This window comes from Periplaneta americana, chromosome 15 (assembly GCF_040183065.1).
Source record: "Periplaneta americana isolate PAMFEO1 chromosome 15, P.americana_PAMFEO1_priV1, whole genome shotgun sequence".
NCBI classification, from domain to species: domain Eukaryota; kingdom Metazoa; phylum Arthropoda; class Insecta; order Blattodea; family Blattidae; genus Periplaneta; species Periplaneta americana.
In genome coordinates, this window is record NC_091131.1 from 40,095,932 (window position 1) to 40,119,263 (window position 23,332).

Below are 23,332 nucleotides of genomic sequence, written 5' to 3' on the forward strand. Positions count from 1 at the left end.
TTATAAATTCTAACTTTCAGATTTTTGGACAGCAGACTGGATGATAAGAGCTTCTCAACCGAATAATAACACGCATTTCCCATGTTTATTCTGCGTTTAATTTCCTCCCGAGTCTTATTTATATTGGTTACTGTTGCTCCAAGATATTTGAATTTTTCCATCTCTTCGAAGGATAAATCTCCAATTTTTATATTTCCATTTCGTACAATATTCTGGTCACGAGACATAATCATATACTTTGTCTTTTCGGCATTTACTTCCAAACCGATCGCTTTACTTGCTTCAAGTAAAATTTCCGTGTTTTCCCTAATCGTTTGTGGATTTTCTCCTAACATATTCACGTCATCCGCATAGACAAGAAGCTGATGTAACCCGTTCAATTCCAAACCCTGCCTGTTATCCTGAACTTTCCTAATGGTATATTCTAAAGCGAAGTTAAAAAGTAAAGGTGATAGTGCATCTCCCTGCTTTAGCCCGCAGTGAATTGGAAAAGCATCAGATAGAAACTGACCTATACGGACTCTGCTGTATGTTTCACTGAGACACATTTTAATTAATCGAACTAGTTTCTTGGGAATACCAAATTCAATAAGAATATCATATAATACTTCCCTCTTAACCGAGTCATAATATATATATATACCGGATGATTCACGAGGAGATACTGCCATTTACGGAGCTTATTTCCGAAGACATTTTGAGCAAAAAATGCCGTATAAACCTGGTTTCTATTCTCAATATTTTCAGAGTTACAATACAGTAGAACCTCTATTAGCCGTGGTAATGAAGGGGATGTGTTGAACGGTTATTCGAAAAAAATCGGATAATCCGTACCACCAAAGATATTCATAAATTTAATGAATAATGCTTACACTTTCGTAATTTTCTATATGGTCTTGTATTGAATATGCTAGATAGTGAATCAGAAATTCATTGATTTAAGTGCGGTTGTTAATGGGGGTTTTTAAGGGGGCAAGCCTTCTTCTTGTAATGGCTCTCCGTAAAATAATAGTAATAGTGGAGGTCTCATGTTGTAGATTTAGTCTACATTTTATATATTACTTTATCCTTGATTTCTATTAAATTGCACATAGTTTTGACTCCAATCTCGTATTTTCAGATGAACCACGGTTTCTCGTTCCCCAAACCACTCAGTTATTTGCAATGTTTTTATATTTAGAACGAAATGATTTCTTTTGTTACTCATGGAAGACATTTTATATAGAAGTTACACAGTACGACAACTGAAACAGTAGACTATACTGTGTAAGGTTAGAGTCTTGTAAAAACTCTCTGTAGAAAAAGTAACGTGCTAATATAACGTACAGTACTTCATATTATATTTCTATAGCGAAAAAAAGCGAAAGACAGTCGGATAATACGCCAATCGGTTAATAGGGTGATGGATAATCGGGGTTCTACTGTAATTTGAAATTGTTTGTAAAATATCTCTTTTCTTTAGTTTTAAGGATAAAAGAATATTACACATAGGGAATGAACTATTTAGAAGTATCTTTTCTTTAATTAGCTAGTATTGTGCAGCTAAAAATTTGTTGTGAATCCCATAATTGCTTCGTACAGATTTTTTTTTCGATTAATAAGACTTTTTTTTATTTTATAAATCATTTCGCTATCCCTCAAGCTCTTTACAGACCCCCACGTAAAGAACCACTGACTTAGACTATTAAGGGGAGAGGAGGGTATTTTTGATGAAAAATGACTAAATTTTCAAAAAAAAAAATCTTTAAAATACCCTGTGATATATGTGGATCGCCATTTTTAAACTTCCTGCGTTATGGATTTTTAAATCACTCGCCCACTTTTATTGCTGTTTACGGTAAATTAAATTTTCAATTTTTTTTTCTTTAAAATACCCTTTGATATGTGTGGAATGCATTGCATAACATTTTGTGGGTATTTATGCCCTTATCGGATGTTGAGACGTCATTTTTAAACTTCCTGCGCTATGGATTTTTAAATCACATGCCCGCTTTCATCGATTTCCAGTAACTTCATTTTTTTTGCTACATTGCCAGACAAAATGGATATAATATCTGGACACATGCATGAAATTTAGAACACACATTCTTTAGACTATTAGGAAACTTTTCTCTGTAACAGAATTTTGTTAATTGATTTCATTTTAAAAATACGTCGTTTGTGTGCAAGAAAGGAAATCAGAAAATTGTTACTAAATTTTAATTGTTTATTTTACAAACATAGGGACTAATATCAAAATTCTGTTACAGTTTGTAGAACATACTTTTGCAAATACATTGCAAAAACTGTTTGAATCTATATTTAAAAACGGTTTATATATATATATATATCGGTTTTAGTACAATCCTGCATTGGGTATATTTTTTGTCAAATTTGGGCCCCCAAATAATTTTTTTTCAAAATATTTTTATTTGGTTGAGTTTCCACAGCTATGAGCTCTCTACATACAAAAAATTAATAATTTACACCAAATAGGAAAAAAGTTAAAAAAAATACCATCCTCTCCCCTTAACACTTAGACCCGTAACACACTACACCGAGAACTATGAACTATGTAATATGTGTGGAGACAGCTAGCAATGCTTATGTCTTCACACTACAGCGAGAAATATGTTACTACACAGAGAAGCCATCTCTGTATAGATAATTAAAACATGGATTCTGTTACACCTTACGAAAGACAGTTTGATCAAAGACTTTGTATATAATACTATACAAGGTTTATAGGTTTGATATGTGCTGATATAAATAAAGTTACATATTTGAACATCTGATTTTCTATTAATTGTTCAAATTCATTCACGGAATATAAATTTTATAGGCTACAATTAGGTTAGGTTACCTGTGGGAGCGGGAAATACAGATGGTGGGGTAGCTATGTTTTCAAAAAATCGCTAGTCGGCCAATGTCAGCTATGTCTTATTTCCGTGCTAAAGGAAAGCATTTTTCCTTAGCTCGACAAACGCATTATATATTTCTCGCTGTAGTGTGTTATGGACTAAAACTATGTATACCGTTGTGAAGTAACGGTTACCACTTCTGACCGTGAAACCAGCGGGACCGGGTTCAAATCCTGATTGGGACAAGTTGCCTGATTGGGGTTTTTCCGGGGTTTTCTCTCAACCAAATGAAGCAGAAATGCCGGCGTTGAACCTCGGACTCACTTCGCCATCATTAATTCACATAAATATCATCATCATCATCATAGCCCGGGTTAAGTTAACGGTGCGGCGTGCTGTACTTGTACTGCAATGTAAACCTTCGCGTCCCTCCTCCATACAAGAGAGAAAAAAAACATTCTGACAAATTATATAGCGTGCACATAAAATATCTTAATCGAATTAAACATATCCTTTTTCCCAAGTTCTCAAATGATTGTAAGAAACAGTGACCTTTCATTGGGTATCAAATTCGCTATTCACTAGCACTTTTCTTATACTGATTTCAACAGAGCTTTGCCATGTAATCACTGATTTGATCTAATGCTACAAAAAAGTCGCATGTGACGAAATTCGCAAGTCACTTGTTTGCATGTAAACACGTGATGTTTCCACACCGGTCGGGGCCGGACTCTATATGATGACTTGCTACATCAAACCCAGTTGAGCAGATCGCACGTTTCAATGAACCGCGAAAATGCCGATAACGCCATCTCTTACTCGATCATGACTGTTGCTTGACTATTGCGTCACTTGTTCACACCTCGTATATAGCTAATTGGACTGTCTGAAGGTCTCGTTTCGAGTCAGGTGATTAAAGAAGGCTGTGACCATGGAATTGTCACACAGCGTTCAAACTGGGAACGCACTCTTTTAAATCAGGAGACTTTTACAGCAATTAAAAGCTAATTTTGTTAACATTTATATACATTTAGCTAGACTATTTTAGATATCATTTTTATCATCAAATGCAGAGGGTCTAAATGTCTAATATTTCCCTAAAAGTTTACATAAACTCTTTATTAAAGGACAACAACTTTAAAATACTTGAACTTAAGATGCCCACAAGAACAATGTCAAAGAATAAATCAATATAAATAAACGATGGAAGAGTAATGGAACGGAGAAAAATTCTCTCCGGCGCCGGGATTTGAACCCGGGTTTTCAGCTCTACGTGCTGATGCTTTCTCCACTAAGCCACACCGACGTCGTACAGAATTGTCTCTGATTGAGTTCCAACTCTTGGGTTCCCTCTAGTGGCAGCCCTCTGCACTACGTCATAGATGTCTATGAACATAGGACCGAAGTCCACACATGTGCTGAGGTGCACTCGTTATGAGTGACTAGTTGGCCGGGATCCGACGGAATAAGCGCCGTCTTAAATCACTTCGTGATATATGATATGCGTAAATCACGAAGTGATTTAAGACGGCGCTTATTCCGTCGGATCCCGGCCAACTAGTCACTCATAACGAGTCCACCTCAGCACATGTGTGGACTTCGGTCCTATGTTCATAGACATCTATGACGTAGTGCAGAGGGCGGCCACTAGAGGGAACCCAAGAGTTGGAACTCAATCAGAGACAATTCTGTCCAACGTCGGGGTTGTATCCGGTGTGGCTTAGTGGATAAAGCATCAGCACGTAGAGCTGAAAACCCGGGTTCAAATCCCGGCGCCGGAGAGAATTTTTCTCCGTTCCATTACTCTTTCATCGTATGATGACGCAGAATATCTGCATGGAAATATCATATGTACTTCGGTACATTGAAATAATATATAATATATAATATAAATAAAGATTTACTACGCTTTGCAGTTTCACATTAAATAATTTGTCCTATACTGTGGAGTAATATGAGTTTTTGACGTGAATCCGTCTATAATAATAGTGACAGACTGCAGTCGATTATCGCGATTATCTCTGACTTCGATTATCGAAAATGTGTGGACACACTAGGTCACGCTTGGTCCATCTGGTCAACAGCTGAATTACAATAAAGGAAACAATTTTCTCCATGTTTATACTTTTATGTTTGTTTACCTTCTGGACAACATCTGAAGTTCATAATTTCTTTCGATGTTCGTTCATTTTTTTTCCTGTTTTTATTGTTGTTACTTCTTGCAGCTTGATGTGGGAATTTATTTGTTAAATTCTTTAGAGATTTTATAACCTAAACTGATACAATTTATAGCATTACTATTTATATTATTTTGGAAAGAGATTTTATAACCTTTATTTTTAAAATGAACCTTATGTGGATAACACAACACGTGATACATACGTATGTATGTATGTATGTATGTATGTATGTATGTATGTATGTATGTATGTATGTATTTATTCACACTGAAAAATGGGTAAATACCCGGTGGCAGTGGTAACTAATTACACTCAATAATGACAATTAATAATAAACACTATTAATAAAAATACAATTAATAATAATAATAATAATAATAATAATAATAATAATAGTAATAATGAAGAGCATCCTAAATTAAATGAAGCACAATCACTTAAAATAACATTTAAAGTAAGTCTAATTTTGTATCTTAACCCTAAGTTCGAATTAAGACCCACGAGTATGATACGTTCATACCTGCACAAATACCTTTCAGCACTACATTCATTTCGCTGTGAACTCACTCACTGCACTGGAACTACTACACAGTTCACTGATTCTATCCTGATTTCACTAACACTTCAAAAACATTTCACTGTTCAAATACTTGCACTGCCACTATAAACTATAAAACTTCACTGATACAAACACACTTCACTTAACAACACACTTCACTGACACAACACACTTCTTCACTGATACAACACTTCAAGTAACAAAATGTCAATTACACCCTTTAAATGTATAATATACTACCGTCTATTAGTTAAGTCCTTAAGCCTATTTTTAAATACATTTTTGGTTATTGGTAAAGCCTTTAGTAAGTCTGCAGATAAAGCATTCTAGTCCCTGATAGTATGATTGAGAGAAGAAAACTTTCCAGCGAGTGTTTACCAGAAATTGAAATTTCCTTCGAAACGTTCGGCAGTACTCCTGCCCTCCTGCAAAACTGACCTGCTACTGGTTGAAAAATAACCCGGCGAGGCAACTCCTTTCGTGAAACGCACTATAGTTTATGCAACGCCTTTCAGCACACCGAGACTCACGAGAAATGTTTCAAAGAATGAGTGTTTCCTTAAGACATAAGTCAGAAGGATGCTTACCATCAGGGGCGGCTTTCGAAGGGGGGCTACGGAGCTGCAGCACCCCCAGACATTTGTGGCTCTTGTCTCGTTTTATGTTGTGAAATACATTTATTATAAAGTCTCTATTTAGAGGTTTGAATTTTTTTATAAAATTGCGCTCATTGACATGCACGCAATCGTTAGTGAAGTCACTTCCTCCCCTCGTGCTGCCAGAGCGAAACCAGAGACAAGGACTACAGAGTGAAGCCACTTCCTCCCCTGGAGCTGCCAGTCTCGTCTCGGATGCATTGCGCGTTAGTTTTACCCCTCCCCCTGCTGCCCCTCGCCGTGAATCCAGAGTTTCCAGGCGCTGCAAAATTTGCAGCAGTTTGTCGGTAGCGCGCAGTTTTAAATACATTTTCTTTAATGTTGTGAGTATAACAAGTGCAACAATGTTTAATTCTGTACAATATTTACAGTCTATTCAGTTCAGTACCTTAACAATTCAGGAGAAATGTGAAATTAAGTGCCCATCAGTTGAATCTCATAATGGAAAGAGCCGCTAAACAAAATACAAAGGCTCGCATATTTTTTGCTAATGTATCCAGTATCCCTGCTTTCTTCTCTCGATCTCCTCATAGTCTGTGTTAGATTAATGTGTTTCAAAGACAATTCCATCAGCTGGGGCAACAAGATGGAGTTTTAAAATAAGAACAGTAAATATTGTTCATGAGAAGAAGGAGCCATTGCTAGAATGTTTTCAAACCATAATGGAATCTGAAACATCTAAGAACATCACAATAAATGAGGCAAGCACGGAACAGTGCACAGTTGAGCAGCGAGATCTGTGAAAATGAAAACCCTAAAAAGCGTCGTAAGATCGAAGGGATTCAGACAAGGGTTGCGGCAGCCAAGGAAGTGTGTAACCTCATCATCACACAAGCTAACACCCGATTCCAGTTCATAGATCATCTGATATTATCTTCTCTCCTGTGTCAAGAAATATTTGAATGCTACAAAAGTTCATTTCCTGAAAATGACCTAAATGTATGTGTGAAGCTTTTTCCAATGTTCGATAAAGACAAACTAAAAACGGAACTCACTGTGTTGTATCAGAGACAAGAATTCAGAAATATCAGTGACGCAGTCAAGCTCTTGCAGTTTTTTTCTATCTGAGAACTTGCAGGCCTCATTTTCAGAAGTTGTGAAACTATCACCATACCAATGACAACTTCCGAACCAGAACGTTGCGTTTCGTGTTTGAAGAGAGTAAAATTCTGTCTTAGAAATACGATGAGAGAAGTGACCACATTAGCTATGTTTTCCATGGTAAAGATTATGTTAAACGACATACCGGATTTTAACAAGAAGATGATTCAAAAGTTTGCAACCTACAAGACAAGGCGCATGGAGCTGATCTTTAAATAAAATAAGTTGCTTGGTTTATTTTTCTATGCAGCCCCCCACGAGCCGCCACTGCTTGCCATGAATGGAAATCACATTGAGCATCTCATATGAGATGATGAACAAGTACTTACATTACTCGTATCTGAAAATATTTTAATTTTAGGGCCCACGTTTATTAGATTTTGTTTTCTTGTTTTGATTAATACTATCACCTCTTTAAACATTGAATGCTTATTTTTTTAATACTCTGTAGATCTGTTAAGTCCAAGTGCCGGCAACTTGTAGCGGAATGTAACAGAATTTTGGCATTTGGATTTTTTGGTTGGGCACACTTCTATGTCAAACAAGAGAGGTGAATCACTGCGCTGTCTGATCCGCTTCAGCTTTTTTTGGGGCTAATAGTACACACGATTATTAGGTGCTTTAATAGGGATAGGACTCTTTTCTCCCGTCACAAATAAGTGCTTATACAGCAATAGCCTGACAGAAGATAAGGAGCCCTGGCATGCCCCTCAACCTCCCGTCTCGTTAGCGTCATGTCAGGATGTGGCGACGGCGTCGTCAGCCCGTGTAATCAAACCCAGCGAAGCGTAGCCAACGACAACAAATTCGTGCGTCGCCTCGCGCATTGTCGTTAAAATCAATGGCGCGCCTTAATTAATATCGCACCAAGAGCCCAGCGAGGTCAGTTCTCTGACACAGCCACTCTCATTAACAGTTATACCGGGTGAGCAATTTATCTCCCGTCCGGATAGAGACAACTGCGGCTAATGAAGGGCGCGCTTCCACACATTGGTAACGGAGACAGCGCAGCGTCGGTAATTCCACAAACTATTAATATTAAATACAGTAGAACTTGGTTATAGCGACCTCGTTTTGTGCGACACCTCGCCTATAACGTCAAATATTCTGTGGTCCCAACTAATTCCCCATAAGACATATGCTTTCCTACCTTGCTTAATACGACAAACGCATTTGTCTACTTCGCATATAACGTCATTTTTAACCTCAGTTTGGAATAAGATTTTCTAAGGACCAAAGTATTTTAAGAAATATTTTGTTGAAATCTGGCCCTGACAAATTCTTTACAGTCTCCTTCTGTCATAGACCTCTAAAATGCAGGGGGATTCCCCACCCATTGTAACCTGCCCGAATTCATGCGGTATTAGCTCAGTTTCGACAAGAAGTTTTCACTAAGTGCACGCATTTTAACGCAGTATTGCCACTAAAAGAAGTGAGTGACGCTTTAGAACCCATTAGAATTATGAACATGTTCCATGAAGCTAGGGAAGGGAGCAGTGAAATTGCAACTGAAATTATGAACATAGAAATTAATTTAGCCCTAGAAAGTGGATATTGGGCAAGTAGAAGACAACAGAGTAAAATGACTGATTACTTCACTCCTAAGTAAAATAGGTGAGTACTGAACAAACTGTTTTGATACAGAATACTGTATTTATAATTGTAGGCCTACGTGTATTTTATTATATTCATTGTAGACTTAAAAGTCAATACATAAATCTAAAATAAGTCTAATTAAGTTTGTTATTTTTCATTTTCCACCTACTAGATTGATAATGTGAATCTCGGTTACTAGTACACTCGTTTATAACAACATAATTTTCAAGGTCCCTTGGATGTCGTGATAACCAAGTTCTACTGTATAATAAAATATTCATTTTTTCCATTCTTCTTATAACCCCACTGTTATAAGAGTTACATACCAGTGCCTGCAGGGGAGGGGACGATTCTACAGAGCGTTCGCCTACGGGTGGGGCCAGGAAAGCGGCCTGCCTGCGGTGTCGCTTGCGGGAATCGTCTATCCGTAAGCTTCCGCTGTGTATACTATACTCTGTAGGGTTTTAATTTTAAAAGTTTAGCAGCAGTAAAGACTGATGTTCTTGAAACACTAACTTCCTGTGAAACACGTCTTAGAGATTTATTAGGAGAGCGTATAAATGATGCACTGACTTCATCAATTGTTTCTTCCGTCAATACTCTTTGTTTTCGCTTAGGAATTGTAGCATTTATCGACCCTGTTGTCCTTAATTTGTTAACAAGACGTCTAAAGTTTCTCCACCCTGAATTGGAGCACCCGAATATCTCACTTCAAATTGCCTACGCACCTCTCTATATGACTCTGTTTTCACATATGCATCATACATAAAAACTCTTTGTTCAAGCGTGAATTTTGCGTTTTGCATTGTTAACAAATTTTACACAACGCTGAATATTTAAGCAACTGTGTCAAGAAACTGCACTGTACGTGTTAAATACTGCAACATCTGGCTCACAACTGATAACTTGTCGACCTTGATTGTCGAGCGTGTCTCAACAACTGCGCGCACAAAGCGGCGTATCAGTACATGCCGCTTTCCTGGCCTCACCCGTAGGCGAACGCTCTTTATGACGACACGACATATTTGTGGACCTTCTCTATCCTGAGTCAGCAGAGCGAAGGAATCTCCACTGAGAGACACACGACAGAATAACAAGGCACATCCATCAGTGCTCGAGGCGAGATTGTAGCCCTCTAATCTTCGGACCGCGCCACCTAAAGAGAGCGCACCTTAGATCGCGTAGCCACCCAGCCGGCTGTTTTCAAATTTAAGCAGTTAAAATGTAATTTAACTCACCCATTGACTTCTTGTTCCAAATACTTTTGAACCTGCTTAAGTGCAATGTGTTTTGTGGCTGGGAAAATTTGAATCTGTGACTCGTGTACGACGTGAATTTCGTCGCATATTTAACGAAGAACCACCACACGAGAATAACATTCGTCGTTGGGATAGAGAGTTGAAAGAGACTGGAAGCCCAGTGGAGAAAACGAGTACTAGAAGACTATCGACAAATGAAACGGTAGAAGTCAACCGAAGAACATTTGTTCAGAGTCAAAAGAACAAAAAAAAAAAAAAAGTTCATAGGTGTCACGTCCAACGATCATAGAGGCTATCGCTTCCTTTCACCCCTTCCAATCCAGCGCCGTGAAAATCTTTCGTTAGGAACTTCCATAACAATGTTGGCACGTGTGGAGCAGCACCATCTTGCTGAAAGGTCACACTGTCATCAAACTGGAGTATTGCTTTTTGCACTTTACTTTCGTCATCCATCTTGTATAATAAATTGTAACAAAGAAAAATATTGCATTTGTTCGATTCTTGCCGTCTTTTCTCTATTTCAGACCCTCAAACTTACAGACGAAAAACTTTGAGAGTTTTATTTTCATCTGGCATCAATATTACATTTCTATCACTATCCATTAATTTTTTTTTTCATTTCATTTATTATATTCCATAGATCTTACATTAGCAATGAAACTTTAACATGTGGAACAAGTCAAAATTTTACAAGATTACAATTAGACCTACAATTTAACAATTTTTTTTACAATTTTTACATTTTTTTTTGCAATTTTTAATAATTTTACAATTTTGCAATTTTCTACAATTTTTTTTAATTTCTTTGCGAGATATACAGAGATGAGGTGAGATTGAGGATTCGTCAAAATATTACCTGGCATTTGCCTTATGGTTGGGAAAAACCAAGGAAAAAACCCAACCAGGCAATCTTCTGAAACCCCACCATGACTTTTTGGATACAGTGTATAATGTCGCAATTAAAAATTCGCTTCTACGGCAGTTTTCTAAGTATCTTGCCGGTAATACAATTTGGCATATTGATTATTCAATGAGACAAATGTATAAAGATGAGTAACTATTCTTTACTCGAAAACCTTAAGCAGTTACTCGACTTCTTGTGGAATAAAATGTTTGCTCTGACAGTAGAAGAGTTACTCTTGTTGGAGTAGTTACTTGAAATTTCGTATGTATAACGGCTTGAGTATTCACTTTTCGCAGAGTAGTTACTCTAATTTTTAAATGAACTCAGTACGGGACTCATGTCTGAAGAGGGAAGTTTAAAAGTGAAGAAATGCCAGATTTTATTTTACGACCTAGGAAAACAGAGAGGGTTTGGAATTGAACGAGTTACATCAGTTGCTTGTCTATGCGGATGACGTGAATGTGTTAAGAAATATTCACAAACTATTAGGAAAAACACGGGAATTTTACTCCCCCCCCCCAAAAAAAAAAGTGTATAATTATGTCTCGTGGCTAGATATGAAAATATAAAAATTAGAAACTTATCCTTTGAAGAGGTGGAAAAATTCAAATATCTTAGAGCAACAATAACAAATATAAATGACACTTGGGAGGAAATTAAACACAAAATAAATATGGGAAATGCCGCTATTATTGAGTTCAGCTTTTGTCATCAGAAAAAACTGGAAGTTAGAATTTATAAAACAATTATTTTACCAGTTGTTCTGTATAGTTATGAAACTTTGACTCTCACTTTGAGAGAGGAACAGAGGTTAAAGGTGTTCGAGAATAAGTTGTTTGGGAAAATATTTGGTGCTAAGAGGAATGAAGTTACAGGAGAATGGAGAAAGTTACACAACGCAGAACTGCACGCATTGTATTCTTCACCTAAGATAATTAGAAACATTAAATCCAGATGTTTGAGATGGGCAGTGCATATAGCACGTATATGGGTTAATCCAGAAATGCATATAGTGTGTTAGTTGGGAGACCGGAGGGAAAAAGACCTTTGGGGAGGTCGAGATATAGATGGGAGGATAATATTAAAATATATTTGAGGGAGGTGGGATATGATGGTAGGGACTGAATTAATCTTGCTCAGGATAGGGATTGATGTGAGTGCGGCAATGAACCTCCGAGTTCTTTAAAAGCCATTTGTAAGTGTAGAGAACCCTCTTGCCTGGTGCCGAGACCAGCTGCTCTGGCTGGCTGGCAACACAGCTGTCTCAACGCTTTACCGAGTCAAGGTCGCGGAACTGACCTGTGGGGCTTCGCTCAGCAGCTTCTAAATCGTGTGCATTCTCTCCATCGTTTATTTCACGAATCACAGGGTGATCATAAAACTATTTCATAATAAAAAAGATAATTTTACTTTATTCACCTTTACTAATTTATTGTAGCTACATGGTTAAGATACAGTATTTGGTCGCGAAAGAGAGAGCTAAAGTTTCGGGCGCACTCCAATTCCATGCGGAATTATTACAGGTCCAAAAGGTAAACAATGAATTGCATGCGGGAATTTTTGAAGACACATTTGAATTGTTTGCGTGGACGACTGTCATAAGGGAAAGGTCGAATCTCCGAAAGCATGACAAAATTAATTTGAGTAGAACGGAGTAGAATTGTATTGTGTAGAACGGATGTAGGTAAATTCTCATTTTTAAATAGAACTATAAATGATTGGAATGACCTACCTGCAGCGGTCTTTGAGGGCTGTTTTTCCTTAAGGAGATTCAAGTATAACTTACAAAGTTGTGTATAAAGTGAAAATTAAAATTAAGGTGACATTTAACATTTAATTTTTTAAGGTGACATGTATTTATTTAGCCTGACGAGTTACTCCCTTGGTTTGAATTGTAAATTATTTAAAAATAGCGTGTAAGAGGGTCTTAGACTAGAAATGTTTAGCTTAAATGTAGTTCTGTTTATAAGTATGCATAAGGGTGTAAATTGTTTGTCTTATTTGAGCTGTTGTATCAGTGAAGCGAGGTGAGTCAGTGAAGTTATGGTTTTACAGTGCAGTGAATAGTTCCAATCAGTGATCATTTACAGCGTCAATGAAATGTGTTCTATAGTGTCAGTGAAATGTGTTACAGAGTGTCAGTGAAATGCGTCATAGTGCCACTACAGTGAGTGAGATGAGAGTAAAGTGAAAGACTATTGAAACTTATGTAGGGCCTATACATATGTAGGTTGTATTGTAAAATTAGGTTATTTTATGTTTTATTATTGATTGTAATTATTGTGTTAAAATGTATTGTGTATTCTTATTGTATTGTGTATATAATTGTATTGTGTATTGTAATTTTATTGTGTATTATTTATATTGTGTATACCACTGCCACCGGGTGTTTGCCCACTTGCAGTGTAAATACATACATACATACATACATACATACATACATACATACATACATACATACATACATTACTTTCCATTTGTAATGGAACATGCTGCTCAAAAAAGGAATACATACATACATACATACATACATACTGAAAACTGTTATATTTAGATATATTCAACCCCAGAGGGAGATTCAATCATATAGCCAACTGTTACAACCATAGTGAGTGAAAACATTAAGATAGATAGATAGCTACTTTATTGTTTGGACATAAATACATTATGCATAGCAACGTCAATATAAATAAAATCATACAAAATTATTTGCCAAGTTAAAATAGTTGTTAATGCTATACAAACTGTGTTCATACAATTTTTTTTTTTAATTAACGATTTGAATGAATCATAATTTAAATTTTCAGTTGAATTTGGTAAGCTATTATAAAACTTCAGAGACATATAATAAAAATTGTTTTGTGTAGTCTTGTACCTGCAACCATTGTTATTGATGGTTTGAAATTTCACTTTCAAAAGAAACTAATTAATAATAAGGGAAGGTGGACGTGTTTAAGAGAACAGAAACTCGTCGAAGAGAAATTTCAATTAATAATGGAACAATGAAATAACACCATTTCAGTTTATCAAAAAGGTACCTGTCAGTGTCTACCCAGAGTTCAACGAAGCTAAATATATTATGTAGATTTTCTTTAACCACATGCCTACCAATGTTAGGTTCTTCTTGAAGCTGTAGCTATCAGCCTTCAGTGTAAAAATGGAAAGGGAAACATTGCATAAGTTTACATTTGTTTATATCTCTGTATGTGATGGCACGTAATTCGGGTGCCTCGTAGAAAATCGTGGCACTCAATTCGAAGAATTCTTTTCCTTCCCGCATGCAATTTGCATGCACCGCATGTTACAATAGCAGTGTTTTTGTTGAAACCATTGCACTTAGGGGTTAGGTACAGCTTACAGCAGTAAGATTTTGGAAATGTTCAACATTTTTTTTTCCTCCAATACTGTATCTTGTACAATAATGAACATTGGTATGTGTAAAACATTGTACTTGCGATATATGAAAAAAAATATTTTTACGGTTTAAACAAAATTCAAAATGGTGGCAGTTCACTGTGCAGTGATGAAACTTTTCCCTCATAACTCATAAACTTTTCAACTTTTTCATCTTCTCTCTCTTTTATTTTATTACTGAAACCCTAGATAATATATGTAACAGGTAACTCATCGCTATGTTAAAATCGGCAGCACTTTGAAGAGAACAACCGCCAGGATCGCCACCCATCCGCCATAAACGAACACGAGATGGCAGGACAGTCGCTAATGCAATTCAAATGGGAATTATGACGTGACTTCTTATGTAACAACTAGATGGCAGCGTAGTAAACCTGACAAAAGTTGTTAACCTCAAAGCCTATAAGACCGACCTATCTGGGTATATATGATCTAGGCTGAAACTCATGTTTACAATATCATGCTCTTTCAATTACATTCCTTAATAAATAATATATATATATATATTTTTTTTTTAATTTTGTGTTAGAAGAAAATACTGATATTTGACTATTTTTAAAAATGAATATATATATATATATATATATATATATATATATATATTAATCGTAAATATATTTTTTTCATATAGCAGGAGGACAATGTTTACACATACTAATTTTCATTATTGTACAAGATACAATAATGGAGGAAAAAAATGTTGAATGTTTCCAAAATTTTACTGCTGTAAGCTGTACCTAACCCTTACAACAGTTTAATGCAGACAAACAAGTTAGTGAGTACGGACACTATGCATAGACATTTCGCTAGCCCGCGCTACGAGCGTGCTAAACTAGCCCCGGCTATCATTGATTACTTGTACAGAATTCGTATCATATCACATCGCTAACACTGGTTTATGAATACGAAAAACGTTAGTTCGTTCATCATCCACCGGAAGCCCGCGCTAAGAATGTCTATGAATACGATTTTGATGTACTGTAGCCGTTTAAAATATTGCTACAAGAAAGAACCTAATTTATCCTATTAAAATAAATTTTACTGATCTGTATTACGTTCATTTTTTGTTTGTGAACGGACATGTTAATCACGGAACATTTCAAAGGAAGAACAGGTCACATTGCCAATAACAATGTCGTAATTTGTTCGCAGGTTGGAAGAGGAAACCAAACCATGGCTCGAGAACGGAGGGAAAGCAGAGATACAACGATCTATACCAAAGACGTACGAAGTTGGAGCGAGTCGTATTTCCGTCGTATACAAGCCGACCACCCAAGAATCGCCGCCAGTTCTACCTCAGGTAACAAAACATCCTCTTCCTTCTCACGGAGTGTGGGAAATCAGCAATCACTCTGTTCATTTTAGTTTTGCCATCCTGACGCAATGTTCATCAATTGAGAGAATTACACAGACCTATGGGAATAGGTTCTACTGTCAGAAAATAAGATGGAAGGGAAAGTAGAGAATTTTAATGAAAATACTCTTTTAATGAAAGGTTACTGAGCAATGCTTCTTTACGTTTTATGAGTTTGTTTACTGCTGTAATGTTAGATTATGAAATGTGTTTTGGATGCCTTTGTGAAGCGGCAGTTGGCGACGAGTTTTTTTACGTAGAAGTACGTCTTTCTCACCACAAGATGGGGGGAGGGAGATAGATAACTTGAGAATTGACCGTCACATAAAATTATAATCCCCTCTCGCCGCTATAAGAGGAATACAAAGAGAACAGAGGAAATAAAAAGAAAAAAATCGAAGACAGAACAAGGGGAATACTAAGAGAACAAAAGAAATGCAAGCAGATCAAGGAAGATGCAATGAGAACGTGGGGAATACAAGGAGAACAAGATCAACACAAGAAAAACAAGGGTAATACAAAGAGAAAAGTGTAAGACAAGAACAAGGGGAATGCAAGGAGAACAATTGGAATGCAAGGAGAATATAAGAGAAAAGGGGAACACATGGATATCATGGGGAACATAAGTAGATTAAGAGAAAGACAGGAGAAGAAGGGGAAAACAAAGACAAAAAGGGGATACAAGGCGAACATGTTTAAGACAAGAAGAAAAGGGGGAAACAAGCAGAACCAGGGGAATACATGGAGTACATAGTGAATACAGTGTGTATATTATGAATACAAGGAGAACAAAGGGGAAGACAAGGAGAACAAGGGGAAGGAAAAGAAAACAAAGGGGAAAAGAGGACAAGCGGAATGCAAGGAGAACAAGGGGTAGGCAAGGAGAATAAATGGAAGGCAAGGAGAACAAGGGAAAGACAAGGAGAATAAGGGAAGACAAGGAAAACCCGTGGAAGACAAAGAGGAAAAGGGGAAAACACGGCGAATACAATGTGGATATTGCGAATACAAGGAGAACAAAGGGGAAGGGAAGGAGAACGAGGGGATGGCAAGGAGAATAAGGTAAGACAAGGAAAACCCGTGGAAGACAAAGAGGAAAAGGGGAAAACACGGCGAATACAGTGTGGATATTGCGAATACAAGGAGAACAAAGGGGAAGGGAAGGAGAATAAGGTAAGAGAAGGAGAACACGGGGAAGACATGAAGGACAAGGGGAATACAAGGAAGACAAGGGGAATACAGGAGAACAAGGGGAAGGGAAAGAGAACGAGGGAATGACAAAGAGAATAAGTGAAGACAAGGAGTGCAAGGGGAATATAAGGAGGACAAGGGGAATACGAAGACAAGGGGAATAAAGGGTGAAAAAAGGAGAAGGCAAGGAGAATATGAGGACGAGGGGAATAGAGGGTGAACAGGAAGGCAAGGAGAATAAGGGGAATAAAAGGAGACCAAAGATAATACAAGGAGATAATTGGAGCGATTGCATTGATATGTGACGGTACCTCCCCTTATCTAGTGAGGAAAAAGGAGTTCCACATCAAAAGAACGAGGTATTTCAACCGGCACTAACTACGGTTATAGCAGACTTTGAAAAATGTCACTTCCGTATTAAACGCAAATCGATCGCACATGTGTGAACCTTGCGGCTCAAACAGCTGATCGTATAGCACGACCATGACTGTCAGACTACATAATATGATAAGGTTATGCAGGAGGAAACATTTCAAGGTTGTTGCTTGTGTATTGACTGTTGATTATGTACCACAGTGCGTGTGATTGCGTTGCGTGCATTATGTGGGAATACAATAAGAAGGCAGACTCGTATTGTATCATTTGGTAACCAAACCTTGTACGATCTTGAAAATCTTGGTTCACAGTGATTTATTACTCAAAATGAGAAATAACGGCGTAACTAATCGGAATCTGATCTACATTAACATGAACTGCAATTATTCATAAATTTCAAAAAGGCATATGACTCGGTTAAGAGAGAAGTTTTATGATATTCTTATTGAATTTGGTATTCCCAAGAAACTAGTTCGATTAATTAAAATGTATCTCAGTGAAACGAACAGCAGAGTCCGTATAGGTCAGTTTCTGTCAGTTGCGTTCCCAGTTCACTGTGGGCTAAAGCAAGGAGATGCACTGTCACCTTTACTTATTAACTTTGCTCTAGAGTATGCCATTAGGAAAATTCAGCATAACAGAGAGGGTTTGGAATTGAGCGGGTTACATCAGCTGCTTGTCTGTGCGGATGACGTGAATATGTTAGGTGAAAATCCACAAACGATTAGGGAAAACACGGGAATTTTACTGGAAGAAAGTAAAGAAATAGGTTTGGAATACAAAGTATATGATTATGTCTCGTGACGAGAATATTGTACGAAATGGAAATATAAAAATTGGAAATTTATCCTTTGAAGAAGTGGAAAAATTCAAATACCTGGGAGCAACAGTAATAAATATAAATGATGCTCGGGAGGAAATTAAACACAGAATAAATATGGGAAATGCCTGTTATTATTCGGTTGATAAGCTTTTATCATCCAGTCTGCTGTCAAAAAATCTGAAAGTTAGAATTTATAAAACAGTTATATTACCGGTTGTTTTCTATGGTTGTGAAACTTGGACTCTCACTTTGAGAGAGGAGCATAGGTTAAGGGTGTTTGAGAATAAGGTGCTTAGGAAAATATTTGGGGCTAAGAGGAATGAAGTTACAGGAGAATGGAGAAAGTTACACAACACAGAACTACACGCATTGTATTCTTCACCTGACATAATTAGGAACATTAAATCCAGACGTTTGAGATGGGCAGGACATGTAGCACGTATGGGCGAATCCAGAAATGCATATAGAGTGTTAGTTGGAAGGCCAGAGGGAAAAAGACCTTTGGGGAGGCCGAGACGTAGATGGGAAGATAATATTAAAATGTATTTGAGGGAGATGGGATATGACAGAGACTGAATTAATCTTGCTCAGGATAGGGACCAGTGGCGGGCTTATGTGAGGGCGGCAATGAACCTCCGGGTTCCTTAAAAGCCAGTAAGTATCTTTATATTGAAATGTTAATATAAATATCTTAGATCGTAATTTTACAAACCTTACTTATTTTAAAGTGGTTTTTTGTTGTCCTCACAAGCTAATGATATTTACTTACCTTCTATAGCATTCTGTTTCATACTTCCGTGATAATTGAATACGTTACTTTACTGGGGGGTTTCCATGAATTATTCATCACAAAAACGCTTCGCTTGCTTCTTGATAGAGGGGACTACACAGTCAATTGCGATGCTTCCCGGGCAGATTTCTGCAATATAGAATTATGAGGTAATGAGCGCTTGTAAGATTGGGAGGGAAAGGAACCGTGGCCGTTTTTGTCGTAAATACGTCTTTTCTCGCACCAAGCATAGGAACCCGTTTCGGAATCCGTAGTCAAAGAAAAAATGTCATATTTCAAATACTAAGACTGAGTCACAGTCGGATACTAGTGTCATTAGTAGGGCCAGGAAGTTCATGCGAATCTTAAATATAATTGTGAGAATGGCAACACTGTACCGCCAATAGCAATTTCTGTAATCAGACACCGCTATGCCATGGATAAATATATAATAGGATGCGAAACTGCGGTCAGCACCATCTAGATGTGGTGCTCTGAAATAAGGTGATCAGCGCCCGACGTCGTAGGTAGTGAACATTAGAACTACGTGTTGGGTACATTACTGAGAGTTCTCTATTTATCCATTCGAGATATTGTATGGGATTGGGAGAGTCGAGGAGAGCAGATGGCGGACTGAAACTTACTAATAAGTGAACATAAAGTGATATGTGTGTGTATAAACAGTGTATGTTGAACAGTGATGTTTATGGACGTTGTAAAAATAGTGTTGGATGTATTGTAAAGTAATAGTAATATAATAAATTGAACTATCTACGTAGTTCTTGCAGACTTTTCCATTGTGCTGTACAATACATACCCAAAGAATACAATCCCATTTATCTAACCTTTTGCTTTATTTTCTGTCTCTGTCTGGTTATATTTTAATCGGGTAGTGTAAAACACTTCGTCTCTTTTATCTTCCTGCTGGCTCCGGTAAGAATTTTCAGTAGAATATGCTGTGAGGAATAAAACTGTAAATGTTTTATTTTAAATTGGGTTAGTTTTGAATATCGATGAGGGTGGGAAGGAATACTTTCCGCACAGTTTAATATTTTCGTCACCAGGTGCGCTGCTAAATGCATGGAGTAATTACTCTTTTCGCTACTTGGTGCGCTGCTATTTGCAATAACGCCTCTCCCAAAAATAGATGGCAGCAAGATCAATTTCTACAACAGCGCCTCTAGTATGTGTTACAGGAAACTCGTTAAGTTTCGCATCCTATTATACTACTAGGTTCAAAAAGTTCCCGGAATTTTACTACCATTTTTCGTATTAATATATAACAAGGGATATTATACATTTGTTTTGTTGGTAAAATTCATGATGTCATTTCCTTAAAGTTTGCTGATAATGGCAATTATTGGTATTGAGTTGTAGGCAATTGTTTATCATAGTGTTTTGTTTGTTCGTCGCATTTTGTAATTATGTCCACAGAGCAAAGTACAAACATCAAGTTCTGTGTTTTGCTGGGGACATGATCAGTATGGCTGATGAAGATGGTGATTTCTTAAACAAAATGAAACTGGTGCTACTTGTACGACCCAGTCCCTAAACGACAGTCATCTGAGTGGAAATCGAAAACATCTCCTCGGAAGCAAAAATTTCCTAGGGACACTTCCAAAGGCAAAGTTATTTTAAATGTTATGTTTTATTTAACGACGCTCGCAACTGCAGAGGTTATATCAGCATCGCCGGATGTGCCGGAATTTTGTCCCGCAGGAGTTCTTTCACATGCCAGTAAATCTACTGACATGAGCCTGTCGCATTTAAGCACACTTGAAGCAAAGTTATGTTGGAAGTTTTCTTCGACTCTCAGGGTCTCATGCACCATGAGTTCATTCCAGAAGGTCGTACTGTAACGAAAGAATTGTACGTAGAAACCCTCCGTCGCCTCTGGGACGCAGTGAGAAGGAAACGTCCAGAAAAGTGGGTAGAAAACAACTGGTTCCTTATGCATGACAATGCACCTGCTCATCGCGCAATTATTGTAAAGAATTTTCTTGCCAGGCACAACATAACTGCTTTGGATCACCCACCATACTCTCCTGATCTCTCACCACCTGATTACTTTCTGTTTCCCCGTCTGAAAAGTCATCTGAAAGGACGGAGATTCAATGCTGAAGAGGTTATCGCAAACGCGACGAGAGCACTAAGACGGGTTTCACAAAATGGCTTCCAGGCCTGCTTCCAGGAACTCTACACGCGTTGGCAAAAGTGTGTTGTTGCGGAAGGCAACTATTTTGAAGAGAATGCTGTAGAATAGTGTTTAAGGTACGTTGTTTCTATGATGCTAGCAAATTCCGGGAACTTTTTGAACCTAGTATGTATATTTATCCATGGCTATGCCTTATTCCTTGGTGAATGTTACATTCCACCGCGGTGAGTATGTAGGCAACACTTCGTCCAATAGTGTTGTGTGTGCTGCAGTACAACAAGGGGCAGATATAACGAAGCGCAGCTTTTAAGAATTCACTGATAAGAACAGTCTATGATTCTTATGAGTTCTTAATTTCTCCCAAATGAGTAAACGTAATAAGACTATTACGAAAAATTAAATTATGGCTTGTTTAACGACGCTTGCAATTGCCGAGTTATATCAGCGTCGCCGGTGTACCGGAATTTTGTCCCACAGGAGTTCTTTTACATGACAGTAAATGTAGTGGCATGAGCCAGTCGCATTTAAGCACACTTAAATGCCATCGACCTGTGCCGGGATCGAACCCGCAACCTTGGACACAGAAGGTCACAACTGCACCACCTAGGGCGACACTATTACGAAATATCCTGCTTAGAATGTATAGTAGTCATCTTAAAATTGTTAAATACCAGCATTCTGTTTATTATAAAACTTAGGGCCATATTCACAGACATTCTTAGCGCGGGATCCCGGTGGATGATCAGCGAACTAACGTTTTTCTTATTCATAAACCAGTGTTAGCGATATGACATGATATGAATCCTGTACAAGTAATCAGTCGATAGCCGGGGCTAGTTTAGCACGCTCGTAGCGCGGGCTAGCGAAATGTGTATGCATAGCACCCTATGTTTTTTGTGCGGATTGGGCATACTGGTACACTAATAATATTGTAAAAGGAAAAATTCTGCGCTGTATCAGGGATACACCGACATGTCATGCACTTTCGGCAATTAAACTACAGTTGTGTTTTTAGTTGGTTATTTAACGACGCTGTATCAACTACTCGGTTATTTAGCGTAGATGAGATTGGTGATACCGAGATGTAATTGGACGACTCCTAAGTACTGGTCATTGACAGACTAATTCACCAGTAAGTCCATCATTAAAGAAAAATAGGCGACCTTAAATATGATAAAAGAAGAATTAATTAAAATCCTTTGCACTTTAAGGAAACTAGTCACATTTCTACCAATTATTTTCTGGTCTGTTGTTTTCGTACTGATCTCATGGTTTGTTGTTCTGTTAATGTGAGATTTCAAATGAAGGGTTCAGAACCATAGTGGACCAAGCGTCATTTATTAAAAACGGAGAAAGCAAGGGTTAAAGTTAAGTAAGTATCATAGTTTAATGAAGATTGACATATCATTTAGTTTTAATGTGCATGCTTTATATGACTTGCTACATGTTTCATTAAATTATGGTATTCACTTAATTTTAACCCTTGTTTTCTCCGTTTTTAATATATGGCGCTTAGTCCACTCTGGCTTTGAATACCATAGTTTAATGAAGATTGTCATATCATTAATTTTAATGTACATATTTTATATTACTTGCTATATGTTTCATTAAATTATGGCATTAACTTAATTTAACCTTGTTTTCTCAGTTTTCAATATATGGCGCTTGGCCCAATATGGCTCTGAATACCATAGTTTAATGAATATTGACATATCATTTATATAGTTTTAATGTGTATCATTTTTATATTACTTGTTATATGTTTCACTAAATTATGATTATCACTTAATTTTAACCTTGTTTTCTCAGTTTTCAATATATGGCGCTTGGCCCACTATGGCTCTGAATACCATAGTTTAGTGATATCATTTATGTAGTTTTAATGTGCATCATTTTTATATTACTTATTATATGTTTCACTAAATTATGATTATCACTTAATTTTAACCTTGTTTTCTCAGTTTTTAATATATGGCGCTTGGCCCACTATTGCTCTGAATACCATAGTTTAATGATATCATTTATGTAGTTTTAATGTGTATCATTTTTATATTACTTGTTATATGTTTCATTAAATTATGATTATCACTTAATTTTAACCCTTGTTTTCTCAGTTTTTAATATGTTGTGCTTGGCCCACTATGCTCTGAATACCA

At 37.1% G+C, this 23,332-nt stretch overlaps 1 protein-coding gene across 1 annotated transcript in view; it reads left to right on the forward strand.

The window, feature by feature from the left end:
• LOC138714802 (facilitated trehalose transporter Tret1-2 homolog) overlaps nucleotides 1-23,332 on the forward strand; it is a 182,512-nt gene that overhangs the window by 123,007 nt on the left and 36,173 nt on the right. Inside the window, exon 2 of the mRNA XM_069846950.1 lies at nucleotides 15,662-15,809. Coding sequence (XP_069703051.1) covers nucleotides 15,662-15,809 — 148 coding nt within the window. The remainder of the gene's footprint in view (nucleotides 1-15,661; nucleotides 15,810-23,332) is intronic.